This window comes from Apaloderma vittatum, unplaced genomic scaffold (genome assembly GCF_000703405.1).
Source record: "Apaloderma vittatum isolate BGI_N311 unplaced genomic scaffold, ASM70340v1 scaffold3218, whole genome shotgun sequence".
In the NCBI taxonomy this organism is placed as follows: domain Eukaryota; kingdom Metazoa; phylum Chordata; class Aves; order Trogoniformes; family Trogonidae; genus Apaloderma; species Apaloderma vittatum.
The window spans coordinates 38,054-54,515 of record NW_009730054.1 but is presented as its reverse complement, the minus strand read 5'-3'; the positions used below and the strand labels follow the sequence as shown (position 1 = coordinate 54,515).

Below are 16,462 nucleotides of genomic sequence, written 5' to 3'. Positions count from 1 at the left end.
ACTGGTCTGACCAATTCCCGCCTGCCATATTTGATAAGCATCATGCTATGTGAGACATTTCCATTCTCTTTAAGCCCTGATCTTAAATCTTTTCAATTTTCTGACATTTCTGAGTTATTTTAATTCTATTTTCATTTCAGATGAACATTTCTCTTGATTTCTTTCTCAAAACAGCAAATGAACCAGCAAATCAATCAATCAATCAATCAGCTCTCATGTAAAAATACTTTCGTTTTGCTGAATGTACCTTGACTCAGAAGTCTGAAGAGTCACATACCCATTGTATTGCCAACACCTTTGCTAGACCAATTTGCAGTGAGAAGTGGGGCTTGCAAGATAACCAAAATGTCTTAATCAGAAACAATTAGCCCAATGGAAGACCTGTTTCCAGGCAGCCACTGATGAGGAATGAGGTTGGCAAGATCAATGAGTGTGATCTGTCTTTAAATAGAGTAATGTATTAGTGAACATTTAGTGACTTAACGGAAAAAGAATTCTGTTCTCATTCTACAATGCACAGTTTCACTAATTTAAGTTATGTTGCCTGAAACTCACATCTGTTATTCTATCTGCCTTCTATGATATTTCTCAACACAAGGTAGAATATGGAGTTTCTTTGGACTTAGTGCTAGCACAATATTTCCTTATGAGTCCAGTAATTACCCAAGAAATTACTTTGCCGTTATTTGGCATCAACGTGGGAACTACTCAGTCCTTCAAAGTGTCTGCTGAGAAGTGGAGAAGACTCTATGATCAGAAAGGAAATCAAAGGAAATCCTTGATTTAGATAGATTTTTAATGAGGATGAAATTCAACTCTGCAGAAGAGAGCTAATAGGCTGTGCTTTACTCATCAGTGCAAATATTCCTGAGCTAGCTGTTTAAGAATTGCTTCTCAAACTGGAATTGTGAGCACACAGCTAATAATCACACAGCTGCACCCAGCTAATAATCTAACAATTCTGTTCATCACTGCCTTGGGGTCTCTGCACCACACTGCTGTGAGGTGGAGGGAGGGCTGCTTGCAGAGAGCCTGGGCAAAGTTGGAAGCTGCAGAGGGAAGAACTGTGACGTAGAACTCATTCGTGGGGCAGGGACTTTCTGTGGTTACAAAAAGACAGTTCTGGTTAATTCAGCACAGTGTGCAATGAGATGCGGTTTGCCTTTTACTACATTAAAAATTATGCCTTTTGGGGAACTCACTCTGCTCACATGACATTCTCACTGGCTGAGGTCCTCAGCAGCACCATGCACTGCGCGGTGCTGTGGCTTGGACTGCATGTGAAGTATTAGTGTCCCTGTCCAGCTAACCTTCAAAATGGGCACCTTTATAAATCTCCCCTCTGCTTTGGTTAATTGCACATAACTGGATGCCTACGTATGTCAGCAAATGCGTTCCCAAGGAAGTTGTAGTTGAAATATTTATTATACAGATAAGCATAAAACCAATGAGTTATGCATTGTTTATTTTCCAAAGTGTTCATTAACCTAATGTGGTCTTAAAACCCTTTTTTCCTTGTGATTTTTTTTCTCTTTAGGAGAACATATTATTATACCACAAAGGCCAAGGTTCAGTTAAAGTTATTGATTTTGGATCAAGCTGCTATGAACACCAAAGAGGTTTGCAGAAAAGTCAAGTTGATGTAATTTTCTTAATAAGTTTTCTTAATTTTGAGTAATGTGGAAGAAATGCTTCTTTGATTGAGCTAATACAGTGACTTATGCCCCTAATTAGAACTATTGAGCCACTAGTTGTGGAACAAATCCAGTTGGAGACAAGTAAGCTGTTACCATGCTTTTTCTTTGTCCCCAGCCTGATCAGCACCTCTGCTCCTGTTAAAATCCGAACTGCATTTGAAAGAGTGATTAGCTGAAATAGGCCTATAAGAATAATCCAAATACTTCACTTAACAAGGATTTTCTCAGGTCCAGAAAATCTTTCTTAGTGGGATGGTTAAATTATAATTTGCACTTTTTGAATCAATACAACTAGGGGAATGGGAACTATGCTTTTAATTTAGAAAGTTTCAGTGTATTTTTTTTCTATGAAAGATTTAAGTAGAATGTGCAGGAAATAAGAAGAAAATTCATAAAAGAGAAATAAATGTATAAAAATTCACCTAATAAATCTTAACATTAATAGACATATTGTAAAGCAAGAATGATATTATCAGGAATGAAAATATCATCTGTTAAAAAAACCAAACACAACAAGAAACAAAACTCAAGAAACAAATTTGAACTGCATTTTATTAACTTAGAAAAACAAAACTGATGTGGAATGGCTCATATTTTTCCTATGAAAGGCTGGTACTTAAGCTGAGCCAAACCTGTCCGTCTGTGATTTGAGATTCAGACCATTAGTTTTACATCACAGTTTTGCAGGAGTGCATAATCATTTTAGGTTTGCCCATGTTTGAGTAGAACGTAGTCTGAGATGCAGCCTGAAATATTTGCAGAGAGTGACAAATTGAAAGAGAAAATTGAAAAGAAGGATGGAGTGTGAGTGAGGAACCCGGTCAGTCGAAATGAAAATTGGTACAACCCTCAGAGTAGTACAGGATTAGAAAGTAGATAACAAAAGTTCAGCTATTTATTTATGGCGAGAATGACAAAAAGTAGACAACAGTTATGCAGTTGGTCAAATGCACCAGGGCCCAGATCACCACCACGGTACTCTAACTGTTCAACCTTGGTGAAATCACATGTTGTGCAGTGCTTACTTTTCAGGGTGCTTTCCTTCCAGAAGAATGTTGAATATGTGGGGATACAAAAAAAGTGCAGAAATATAAACAAAATGAGCATCAGAAAGATAAGCGTAAGAAAATAACAGAGCTTGCATGCCGTAATCGTGTTCAGTTGCCTGAATGACAAGAGGTAAAAGGTTGGATCTCCTCACTGTGAGTCCTAGTCTTGGAATACAGTCTTTTGACATTTGCTGTGGGGCTATAATGTGTTAATATGGAAATCAGAAGGCACTATGAGATGTTCCCTAGGTGTCAGTGAAACCAGTATTTCCTACAGTGCAAGCCTGTGATAATTAAGAACTGTTGATTGATGCAAGGGGAAGACCTCCAAATGGGAAAGTAAGCATGGAGTAAACTGAATCATGGCATCAGCAGGGTAATTTCTTTCAGTGAAACTTGTTGGGAAACAATTTCCAAATAGAGTAGTGGAAAGCATGTCACCCACTGATTTTAGGATGGGATTAAAAACAGTTTTCAGAGCCTACATAAACCATCCCTTAATGTCAGCTAGTGGATAGAGTAGATATATTATGTCTGAACACATTTGTCATGTTTCTGTGAAATCTGGAGCCCACATTCCTGTCTGAATTATGATATTTTCCTTCTTGTCTAATTTTTTGTTTTGATACAGTGTACACCTATGTTCAGAGCCGGTTTTATCGCTCGCCTGAAGTGATTCTTGGTCATCCTTATGCTATGGCTGTTGATATGTGGAGTTTAGGCTGTATCATAGCTGAACTTTACACAGGCTACCCACTGTTCCCAGGGGAAAACGAAGTTGACCAGCTTGCCTGCATCATGGAGGTGACTTTTGGGATTGTCTTTTGAATTGCATACTCATTTGATAAACTACGTTGCCAACAACAAAGAAAAACCTCAAGAGATAATGAAATATAATTGGCTATGGGCTGGCCTTTTAGGGGGAGGTTTGTTACAGCCAAAGGGCCCTTTGAAGGGATGGGTTCTACTCCAAAACTGTTATTTCCATTTCATGTGCCAAACAGAGCTTTGTACGCTCACTGTCCTGCTTCTGAAGGAAACATGTTTTAATTTGATCAGAATTTGTATGGAGAAATTAGAAGGGGAAGGAAAAGGAAAAATAATCCAAATTATAACAGGCTCTTGTTCTCTTAGAAGTCAAATACATGTTTGTTGAGTCAGATATCTTTAGTCCAAACTCCTGCTGAGAGAGAAATTTTTGCTAACATTTGAGTAACAAACTCTACTGTGGCTTTTTGTAGCAAATCTTGAAAACCTCAAAGTCTTGAGTAAAAACCTGCTGGGTGACCTGCTTAAGAGGTGTTCTACTCTCCTGGTGAAAAAGTTTTTCCTAATAGTCACCCAACGTTTCTCAAGCCACAATTTGTGGATGTTGCCACTACCAAGCAGTTTGGCTCTATCATCTCTGCATATGTTTTTCAAAGAGTTTTAGGAATGTGCTGTGACACTTCAGATCACCTACCCAGTGCAAACATTAAAAGAGGTGCAAAACTGATCCATGAAAGCAAGTTACTAAGTTAGTCCATACCAATCACCAAACTGCAACCTGGCATTGAACTTGGCCCCAGGTTGTGATCCTTCTATTACCATATTAGTTTGTACAAGTTTTTTTAAAGACAGCATCTCTCCATGTGGTCTCCTGTAACAGCTGCCATTAACAGATATTCTCAGAGCCTTCTGTGGTAGTGAAGATCCAAGATCTTTCATAAGATCACATTTTCTATCTGCAGACAGCTCTGAGGAATCCCTTCATTCCTTCCACAATAAATTGCACAAGAGGAAATGGTTTGTAGACATTTCACAGTAAATTTTGGTGTTCTTTTCAAATGGAGGGCGAAACACAACATCTTTCCTGATGGTTGTTATGGATGTCTATGAAATGAGGAGTAACTTCATGAATTAATTTTCTGTGTTGAAGGTATTGGGTCTTCCACCAGCTGATTTTATCCAGGCGGCGTCAAGGAAGCGAACATTCTTTGGTAACTACTTCTGATTGTTTGTCCTTGCTGGATTCCTCCCTGTTAGTTAATCACTAGTTAATAGCGCTGGTGGAGAATAGAGTCAGAGAACCTAAGCTTCTTCTTAGCTGACAAAACTTCTTTCAGGAAGAGCTATTGAGGAGAGGCAAAAAGGTAACACGAGGTCTACAAATGAAGCTGGTGCCATACTCTTCATGTCTTATGGATGTTTCATTGCCAAGGCCATAGGGAAGGGTTGTGAAAATCCATTGTGCTGCTACTCCTTAAAAATATTATTGCTAAAAAAGAAACACAGTGGGCTTTAGGACTTAATTTATATTAAGTTTATTCCTGTGTGTATAATTTGGTTTTGGAAATTACACAAAATGAACAAAAAAACACAGTGTAGGACCCAGTCTCTAGGATGTAACCAATATTGTTTGCCACAACGCTAGCAGACTATCGATCCAACAGGGCAACACCAGAGATAGTGGGATGGATATGTGTACTGGTTTTGCAACTCTTAAATATTTAGTGAGGATTTTTAACATAGTTTTTTTTCTTTTTTTTTCTTTAGATTCCAAAGGTTTTCCTAAATCCATAACTAACAGCAAGGGAAAAAAGAGATGTCCAGACTCCAAGGATCTAAGCACAGTGCTGAAAACCCATGATGCTGGCTTCCTGGACTTTCTGAAAGGATGTCTAATGTGAGTTCATAATCTTGACTTATATGCAGCAGGCTAGTTTTGACTTTGGTCTCATTCTCCTGTGCCTTTAACATCTGTTGAGGTATTTTGGTGGTGTGTTTTGTGGTTTTGTTCTTTTTGGTTTTTCCACATGGTGGCATTTCCATAACTATAATTATTCACAGCTTATTGCAGGGAGAAATCATTGCACAGAAAGACTGTGTGAGATTCATCTAAGATACGAAAGAAAGCTGACATCATCATATGTAAAAGCAAATCTTCTGATGCTGGAGACTGAACTTCAAAAGCAGTGGATTTTACCTATTGAGGCCTTTGTGTTAAATCCTGGCCTTTTACTAAATCCCTTCTGTTTTAGCAGATAAAGATTCATTCAGATAACATAGATAATGGTAATGCATTTTCCCACGGCAGTGCATAGAAATCAACGTTTGGTTTTGTACTTAAATCTAACTCACACTTCTATAGCAGGAGTTTATGTCTGAAGCTAACTTAGCTGACTTGAGTGCCTTCACAATATTTTCTGTGCTGAGCCTTAGAAATGGCAATCAGGGTACACACTGTGGTACATATATGAAAACAGTTCTGCTTCTTTGAGTATCTGCTTACAAAGATCTTGCTCTCTGCCTGCATGTTCGCTGGGGTAAGATCAGACTCCTCTTAGTTCCAATACACCTTACACCTTGCCTTTAGCAGAGGATAAAAAGGCAAAGTACCTTCAGCCATGTCTCCACCCCAGAATCAATGGCAACATTTTCTTGATGCTTCTTGACTGTGGTACTTAGTGTGGAGAATTACTTGGCAGAGTTACCAGAGTGTTACCTTGTATTTTGCATGCTAATTTAAGCCTTTTTTCTCCTTATCATAGTTATATTTAATTTTTTGTTGATGGCAGTCAGGTTGCATATTTCAAGAATTATTTGATAGACTGCATTTTTTTTTCTCTTGATTGGAATAGATGTTTATAATTCACTGGAGCTCAGAATGCACAAAGAGTCTAATACATCTCAGATCCTGTTATTTCTAGGATAAACTGTTGACTTTAGTCCAGGAAAGGATTTTGCTCCTGAATACATGGTATGACAAGTGCTCCACAGCCTTTTTCTTAAAGGAAATTGATGATTTGCATGTTTTTATCAACTGCTAAATGCAAATAACATATAATTGTTAACAGTCTTCTCACAAGATAGAAATCCCACCAATTCTTTATGCCAGGAAGTTTTGCCTAGGGGCACAGAATAAGAGAGAGACCTCTAGAAACCATCCAGCCTGCCAGTTTGCAGAGCAAACTGGGAGCAGGTTGCTCAGGACCTTGTCCAGTCAGGTTCTAACTCTGAAGAGGGACATCCACAGCCTCTTGGGGCAACCAGTTCCAACAGCGAACCACACTCAGGGTGAGCGTCAGTGGCAAAGCGTCTCTGTGTTTGTGTGGGGGAAGAGAAATATGATTTAGTGTCACCAGTGCATCATCTGTTATCACAAAGGGAGGAGCAAACTGTTTCATAGCTCAGGCGTGTTCATGTGTCTTTTCCAAGTCAGGTTACTGAGCATTTTACGGGATGGGACTCCATGGACCCTGTTAACATGAGCTGTTAACAGGTCTTTTGGCTTGGGAGGTGGTTACTAATGAGGTTTTACTCATCCATCAAACTAAAAGACTGAGCATGCAGGAAAAAACTTTTGTCTGGTTGCCTTAAAATACTGGCATCTTGCACAGGTGCAATAAGGCTTTCGGGGGTGAGCTTGGATCCTAATTAGTGTAATGACAGCAGAAGCTGGTCCCACACCTTTCCCAGTGTTCCCTGTATGTTATGTAAGGCTAATATTTTGTGTCTTCTTTAGCACTGGCTGTAAGTTTCTTTCTAGCAGTTCACTAGTACTCTCCTAAAGAAATCCATGGTAACTTGTGGCTGTGTGGAAAAAAAAAAATCATCCTTCTCTGTTTCACAAGGAGGTTGCTTTGAATGTTCTCTGCTACATCTGAATGAATCATCGATCCATTTTGTTTTGCTGGGTGAATTAGAATATTTAGAAAATAGTTACAGTGAAGCAAAAAAACCTTGTAAACAAGTCATATCAGGTCAACAGGAAAGAAATATTATATGTTATATACATTATATGTTTTTTATATATAGAACATATAATATGTTAAATCTTCAAAGGAATTAAGTAAAGTTTGAAAAGAAAATTCTTTCCGAGACAAAAAGAATTGAACTATTCTCTCTTTTTCAGTTCCCAATCTCTGTCTATCCAAAGTGGCCTGATATATCAGGCCTGATATAACAAAGAGTTTTGTTCGCCTTGTATATACTTGTTTTGCAGATGAAAACCTCAGACCAGAAAAAAAATAAATTCACTCAGCTTTTGTGATGACAAGAATCTCTTTGTTTTCCTATATTATTTCCATACAGTTCTGGACAGCACTGAGATTAGACACACTGGAACAACATTTTCTGCAACTGTTACAGAGATTAGTAACAGAAGTATTACGACTGATATGAATGCAGTATGCATGGAGGTGTATAGAATCGTAGAATCATAGAATGTTAGGGTTTGGAAGGGACCTCGAAAGATCATCTAGTCCAACTCCCCTGCCAGAGCAGGAGCCCCTAGGGCAGACATGCAGGGACGCGTCCAGACAGGTTTAGAAAGTCTCCAGAAGAGGAGACTCCTCAATCTCTCTGGGCAACCTGTGCCAGTGCTCTGTCACCCTCACAGTATGTGTGATTTGAGCACTGGAAGAAACATCAGAATAGGCTTGAAAGAATGGCGTGTATTGGTAACAAAGAACATTTCTCCCACCTGTAAAACTGGGGAACGTGTTGTCCTGTGTGACAGCTGGGAAGCCTACACTCTGGTGAGACCACAGCAGAGGTGACCAGCAGTGAAAAATCTCTAAGGTCACAGTGACTGCATGGCAACAAGCTGGTGGAATAGCACATAAGCCATTCATTTTCCTGTTAGCCTCAAAGGAAAGCAAACATTTGTTCCAAAATGCAAGGAAACCCAGGCCAGAAGCAGCTACTTTGCCTAACATTTGTGGAGACTGAAGTCTCAGCAAGGTTCTGATCTAAAGGATCATGCCCAAACAGCAGTTAACTCCTAAAGGCCATAAAAGATCTATCTAAAGACTAGTACATCATCACCAATCAAGAACAACTCCAGAGATGTGATGAGGACTCACTAGCTGACAACCCTTGTACTCTGTGACACGCAAGTGGACTTGGTCAAAACACTTGGTACTTGGGAATACATGAGTGTGAGAACTACATGAATAAAACCTGTGAGAGGATAAAGTCAATGTAGAGATTTTGCAAAAGGAAATAAATCAACTCTTGTTTCTGTAGTAAGATCTCACATAAGTTTCACTACACTAAGTCTCTACAGTATTTTCAGGTGCAGTTAAATTAAGGAAGACCTGCCTTTTAATGAATTACACTATGTCTCATTTATGTTCCCTTTCATGGAGCTTTCATTGAAAACCCTGAAATAAATACTCAGTAGATATCCTAATAACACCATGAATTGCATATTAAAAATGGTTTGATGCTGCAGAGTTTGATCAGCAGAGCTCGCACTGCTGAAGTAAATAAGTTTTGAAGGATGAAGAAGATCACGTAATACTTTTCCTTGTTTTCATTTAACTCATGACCTATTTTTCAGAAGACAATAATGAATCTTCTGGCTTAAACTAATGTTCAGATGGAAATAGTTGAATAAGTCTTTGTCTCCTGTGGCTTTAAGGTGGGAACCTGCCCTGCGAATGACTCCTGATGAAGCCATGAAGCATGCATGGATCCAGGAACCAAAACTGTACAGAGCAAAGCAGAAAATACAGACTTCAAGGAAGATGAGTGATGGCACTTTCTCTATACTGGAAGAGAAAAAAGATAATATTCGTAAGCACGTGCTACCTGGAGAACTAAGTGTTATTATATCAGTGTTGGGTTGTTCTTTGTATCTGTCTGAAGTAAGGTGAGGTGAGAGTATGCAGTGTGCATTTAATGGGTGACCAGTGGAGTGGAGAAATGCATTATTCTGCATTTTGTAGCAGCTGTGAGCAAGAATACTGGCAATACTAAAAATTCATATAGAAAGTTCATTTTGCTACGGACAGCAAAATAGTTACGGTATCTGACACCACACCATAGTGCCCTTCTCTTTCAGAGCAAAAGGATGCAGCAATGGTGGTTCTAAGATCCCAAAGAAAGTTTTCAGCTTATTTTCTGTGAATTTGTGGTGATGGTGTGTTTATCTGCTGCTAAGAGTCTCCAGTTTTACCCTATCATTTTATTTATTTATTATTACAGAAAACATCTGGAAAGATACGGCTGACAAAGTGAAAAGTGAACTTGCTGCAAGACTGACTCCTACTGTGCCCTTCACAAGCACAACAGAAAATGATGTGCAGAACACGTGGAAACATGTTTTTCCAGAGAAACATTTGGAAACCCAAATGGAAAAACCTATGAAAAGTGATCAAGCAGAACACAGTGGTGAAACAGCTCTTCCAAAAAATTCCCTTTTCTTCCCTCCAATTAAGTAATACACAGCACAAGCAATGATTGATTCAGTTGCATACCTGGTATATCTTGTAGGTATTACTTGTACTCAGGAATATAAGCTGTATTTGTCTGTACATTGGCTGTGCACATTTTAGGTATATTTAATGTTCATTTTACCCTGAAATAGTCCAGGCAACCAAAACAGAATTTGAAAACCATTCATTTTCCTCATCTACATTCTTGTGATCTGAGATCCTTCACAATCAGCAGCAATAAAATGGAGACTGTAGAAGTGGAGAGCGGCTTATTCTTGATGTTATAATAGAGTTCTGGATTTTAGATTTTCTTGGATCTAAAAGAACAAATGCATTGACTGAAGAATCTGAATCCTTTCACTTCAGCATAAATCACGAATAATTCATGGATAGGATTACAGCATCTTCACACTGTCACACCTTCTTAGCAGATTTAGAAATGTAAATTGTGTTCTTTAGCTCTTTAGCAGCAACAGAGTGGTATTCTGGGCCCACTTCTGCAGGGACTCCACTCAGTATTCATATCAACAAGAAGGATGAATAGAAGCAAGCCGTTTTGACCCAGGAAAAATGTCCACTAAAGGAAGTTTAATATAATACTCTAAACCCCACAGATTTCTATGACCCTTATGATTTACATGCTTAATTAATTTAAATATTTAGCTCTTTTGACAATAGACTGCCTTTTGATTGCACTTGTAAAACACCCACCTCCTTATGACTCTTAGTGGTTTATAGATAGCACCGCAATGTAAAAGGAAAGAATGAGGAAGTTGTTCTACAAAGAGCAGCTGCCACTGTAGCGGTGATACTGCAGTATTCCCAAGAGAAATAGGCACTAGTAGGTGTTAACAGTCACCATAGTAGCAAACTCCTGCAGGCTCTTTGTGCAAAATGAAAACCCAAGGGATATGAAAGTGTTCCTCAGACAATTTTAATGTGAAAATGGGTAAACAAGCCGTCTGACAGGGCACAGAGGTGGCTGCAGGATGTATCGCCTGTAATGGGTGTTCTCTCCTACTGAATGGAAAGTTAATGGTAAGAGTCGCCTCAGAGAAAACGGACCGCATGACGCAGTGTGACCATCCTCTTGGCTTACTGAGTGTAATTGGGCTGTGAATTATAGGGCTATTTTGGCAGACAGATAGCATCCTGCTGTGATGCAGACATTACTGAAGAGCAGGCCAGCTTGAAGTACCAGAATTGTCTGTCTCTCTGATTTCAGAGAGAATCCTTTGCAGCTGAACTCTCCTAAAAATCCTTCCATTCATCACCAGAATGATGTACTGGGAAAGGAGTTCTGTTATGCACCATATTTTGGTGATCACACAGAACACCCAGGGTGGGTGAGCATCTTGCAGAAGGTGGGCAGAACGTTTATTACATTTCCCAGAGAAGTCCCACCCCTGGTGGGAGCTGAATGAAGGAGTCAGGCTCATCTTCACTTTTGGGGAATATTCAGACAGGTTTTTGCAGATATTTGGAAAATACTTCGACTGTTTGCAAGTAACATAGAAAATAAGGAGCAAAGAGTTAATGTTTAAGTGTAAGGGTTCAATGTAGACTAAGGACAGCAAAAGTACCTACCCTGATGCCACATAACATAAAAGGTCAGATTCTTATGCCCTTGGAAGTATAATTTGTACTGTTTTGATTCAGTTGCTGCTCTTTCTCCATCTCTATTTTGCTATATTCACTTGATTTCTTAGGTGGCTCCAAGTTAAAATATCTGTCTTATCACACTTGTGCATTTATATATTTGTCTGCACTACCTCAGAGGCAAAGTTCAGGGTCAATTACACCAAGTTGATCTGGATAGTATTTCTTAGTCCTAATGAAACTGTAAACTTCACTTGATATATGGGCTTGTGTGTTGGACCTGCATTTTCTTCACAATGTATTTCGATAACTTTTTGTAGTAAGCAGCATCATGTTACTTCTCAAGGCATATGCTCGTGGGTTTTTGAAGGCATTTAATATTGAGAGAAAAGTGACAAAGCCACCTGAGACTGCAATGCAGTTTGATAATGTACCTTTTCACAGAAGGCAGATGGAAGGCATTTCACTGTAGCTAGCTGGCTGCCATGTATCTCCTGTCTTCCCTTCCTTGCTGACCTGCTGTTCTTTTTTAATTCCTTCAGCCTCCACAGCGATTTCCATCTTCAGAATCTTTCCTAACACAGGCTCTTTCAGATAACCATTGGATTTTTTTCAGAGATGACAGAAATAAATAGTTATGACTTGCCAGAAATGTATAGCCCTTAGATATGATCACTGCTTTTATGTTCCTCTGCAGAAGCAAGTGGATCCATCAGTAACAGGTAGCATCTTCATCTCTGTGCTGTAAGACGATAAGCTTCAAATTGTTAAGAATTCTCTGACTCCCACTTTGCTTGAGCCACCCACAGATGGTAATGACGCAGACTCATAAAAAAAATAAGTGCTGAGAGATCAATTCATTTAATTCAAAAGCCCAAACCATGCATCACATTTTGTTTCTATATGAAGTAGTGTCATTTTTTAACCACATCTCCCAAGAAAACATGGTGGCTGCTTCCTTGTCCATCTTTGCACATTGGTCTGCCTAACTTCCAGTTGGTGTCCTCTTTCTCCCTTAGCTTTTCAACTTGTTAACAGATTTAGCTGAGGGACAGAGGGACAGCTCAAAAGTATTTGCTTCTGTATGCTACAGTTGACAGAGGAGTGAGACCCTACTAGTGTTTCCCATGAAGGAAAGGCAGGAGAATGTGGCTATGGTGAGTTCTGCTGTCCCACCAAGCAGCCTGATTGCACTGGCTGCCCAGGGAGCACTTGCGTGTTTCTGTGTCACCGTAAGGATATGCTGCTCCTTGACCAGGAGCTCGGCCAAATAAAAGCAATTAGGGGTGATAGGACATAGGAAGAGCTGGAGTTACAGTGGAAACAGGTGATTTGGGGTGTAAAGCTAAAGAAGGCATTGTGGTATAGAGAAGTTCTGGGAAGTTGTGTAAAAGGAAAGCTATGTAAAAGGAAAGTTGCAGAAACCAGCACTGTTGCAACAGTAGGTATTTAGAGGGTGTTGGGCAAAAATCTTTGGGAAGTCAAGATGTGAGAACATGAAGGCTCAGTGAAGAAGCTTTTACACTTCTGTCTTTGAAACCTCATTAAGAAAATGTCTGTAAAAAAAAAAAAAAGATCATGCACACCCCTAGTCATGCAGCTTTTCTGGAATTGAATGCATTTTGCAATAATTGCACTTCACCACCCCTTCTAGGAGGCTGCCTAAGTATAACTGCTATAAGTCAAATGCACAGTTGTTGCCAGAGCCCAGCCCAGACCACAAGGATCTTAATTGTAAGTCTCTAAGTCTTCCTCATGTTGCATCCTGAAGTTAGTTCTTCTATTCAGAGTCAATAAAGATATCATCTGCAACCACCTTGAAACCCCACAATCCCACTTCATGTAACACAGAGGTACACAGAGGTCACAAGGTGTTGTCTAAATACTGGTTTAGGATCCTTTGTTAATGTTTCAATGCCATCTACTGTCATTACAGTTTGCCTGTATTCAATTTTGAATGGATCCCTAAAGGCTTTTCTTTAACGCCCCCACCCCCTTCCAAGAGCAGTAAGTCCACCAAGTACATCTCACAGAACAATGTGCAATAGTAATGAGGTCCCTGTTTATATACAGAACATTGTATCTCTACCTGGGAACAGAGAGCTTCAAGATTGTACCCCAACACAAATAGCTAATAAAAGTACCCTATGTTATGTAAGCGTAGAGCTGAGCCACAAGAGTGCAGCAGTATGTCTGTACCACACTTAAAAAAAAAAATGAGTTTAGCAAGTATTTCATTCAATTAATGCAGCTAAGAAGCTCCCAGAAAAAAAATACAAGAAATTTAAAGCAGAGATTTTGCAGCTTGCTCCCCCTTGCCCTTGGTTGCACTGCTTTTATTTCATGATGGACAACGTACACATAACATGCTGTGACTCCTGTAACATCTGTGTGAATAAGCAAGGAACATCTCCCTGGGGCAAGGTGCTAACCAGGAGTATAAATTATTTGTAATACTGGCTTTTCTCTATTTATCAAAACTTTAATGGTTGTCATAGTGGATGGATTAAAGCCATTTGAATTTTTCAGTCCTCAGAGAGACTTGGCAGAGATTGGTCACATTTCCAGATTGTTATTTTATTTTTTTCTTAAAGCAGTATTGCCACAGTAAAATCATTGGTAGACCCAATGAATTGAAGAATTAAGTAATTTGTGGTAGGGAAAATCTGAGGAGATTTAAGCTCTTAGAATTATTCTTTTCCTAATTGTCAGCTCTGTGACCTTGTGCTCCGAGGGTCTTAACTTGCATGCTATGAGAACCAATCACTTGTTTAACAGGAGTGTTGAATAGACAAAGCACTAAGAATTATTTCCAGCAAAACACCCAGTCTTGTCTTTTACTTGACTGCAGCTTTTTTGTGTCAGCACCAGTATCCACATGCCACTGCACTGTATGGTATGGACATAATGCAGATTATACACAGGGAACTAGATTGCACAATAAAACAAATTAAAAAAAAAAAGGTGTTACAGTCATTCTTGATCATTTAGGCTCACAAGAACTGGTAGTTCTTCACATCCAAAAGGTTGACCATTGACTGAATTGTTGCTTCTGCTAGGAAGAAACAAGCAAATATAATCAAGAGGTTTTTTAGAGGAATCCTGTGTTTGTTTAGGATGTAGATGGGTCCTACCTCCTGGAGCATGGCCAGCTTCCTGGCCAGCTCTGTTACATCCAGAAGCAGAGATCCTCCTGATTATTCCTGGTCTACAGAGAAAGGATTTATCAGCAGGCATAAATTTCTGTGGCTGTAGGTGTTTTTGTGTCCTCCTATTTGTTATGTGAGTGAAAATAAAGTGAAAACAAAGTGAAAACAATCTTCAGCCTGGGAACTGGTCATCTTTGACCTTCTGTCCTTTCCAGTGCTCTTGTCTTTGAAATGACAAGTCTATGAGCAAAATGACTATGTAGAGAGTCATCCTGACTGCAAGGATACTTTAGCCTGGTTAATAGAAGTTCAAGTTACCACTCGGTTTGAGTATCAGTCTGGGTTATCAGTCTTCAGTAATTTTTAAATATGCTGGTTAATTTTACTCCAAAGAGCAAGCAACATATCATACAACGTGTTAACGTTTAACAATATTTAAACTGCAGTAGCTCATAGTGCAATACAATGCAACACAATGCATTTCCCAAATGAAAGTAGTCCCACATTGTCCTAAGGCCTTCTAGAGGGCACAGTCATTGGGAAGGAGAGAGATTGGAAGGACAAGCAGTATTTGTCATACTTAAAAGCTGAACTGTTGAGAAATGGGAAGTGAAGCTAGTGAATGCTCAAATGCAGCCTTGCGTGTCCTGATTTCAGCAGATAAGCTAATACACCACTAATCTACACACTCACACTGTACCAATATGTCTTGTTCAGAGAATAGGATATATCGTAATTATTACAAGCACTGTAACAAGTTTGCAAACCCTATTCGGGGCACGAGGCAAAGAGCCAAGCTGCCTGTACTTATTCTAGCTCGACAACTTTGATTCCCCCACTACCATTCTAGTGCTTCTTGCCAGCGATTACACCTCATTCATTTTCACCTAGGACATTCCCTTTGCCACTCTCCTTTCACTTGTCTTTCATTAATATCCTCCTTTTATGTTCCCTTGTGTAATACAGATAAGAGCGTTCAAAGAAGGATAATGAACTGATGGCAAAATATTCTGTATTGACTTCAGATACAAGATGCAGCTAGCTTCAAGCCTTGTTCCAAACACATGGTCCAGAGGCTGGATATCAATCTACCAAAGGTCCTTGACTATTACCTCATTTGAGCAATTGGTTTTTTTTCTTTCTTTCAGTCCCTAATTCCACTTTGAATTATCCCTGACAAAATGTTGTGAGTGTGGTGTGTCAATGTGAAAAGCTGTGTTTTCATTAAGTCCACATTTTTTAGAGAAATATTTCATTTGAAAAATAAGTGACCAAAATGAATGCTTTTACTGTTGTTCCCTTTACTGTCTAACAGGCAATGGTCTTCATATCATTTTGCTCCAAGCCAAAATACAGTATATTTCCATAATTTCCATACTTCCAAAAAAAACATCAACCACAAAAAAAAGTGAAGAAAACAGTAAACTTTAATTTAAGTCTGAGCAGAGCAGTGGTGCTTAACACCTTGATAAAATGAAAGAATAAGTCAGAAAATGGTGATTTAAACCATTTTAAACAGCAGTATTTAGTTTTGTTCCTATCACCATCACAGCAGAAGTGTCAACATTATTAGAGGTAGATTTCCTTTAACTATCCTTACTCATGAACAGTGCCAGAAATGGCTGGCTTTAAAATGCTGCCTTTCTCCCTCATTAGTCCCTTATTTTGAGAAGATATAATTCTACTGTCTAGCCTTTTTATTATCACTGCAGGCATAAGTCTCTTGTCTTAACACACACACACAAATGGCTATTTTGGATGGCCTA

General features: G+C 39.1%; 1 protein-coding gene across 1 annotated transcript in view; it reads left to right on the top strand.

Annotated features, from left to right (window-relative positions):
* DYRK4 (dual-specificity tyrosine-(Y)-phosphorylation regulated kinase 4) overlaps window positions 1-10,210 on the top strand; it is a 23,461-nt gene extending 13,251 nt beyond the window's left edge. The window contains exons 9-14 of the mRNA XM_009874629.1: window positions 1,538-1,619; window positions 3,378-3,550; window positions 4,665-4,725; window positions 5,282-5,411; window positions 9,153-9,307; window positions 9,719-10,210. Coding sequence (XP_009872931.1) covers window positions 1,538-1,619; window positions 3,378-3,550; window positions 4,665-4,725; window positions 5,282-5,411; window positions 9,153-9,307; window positions 9,719-9,954 — 837 coding nt within the window. The 3' untranslated portion in view covers window positions 9,955-10,210. The remainder of the gene's footprint in view (window positions 1-1,537; window positions 1,620-3,377; window positions 3,551-4,664; window positions 4,726-5,281; window positions 5,412-9,152; window positions 9,308-9,718) is intronic.
* Window positions 10,211-16,462: the final 6,252 nt, after the last annotated feature.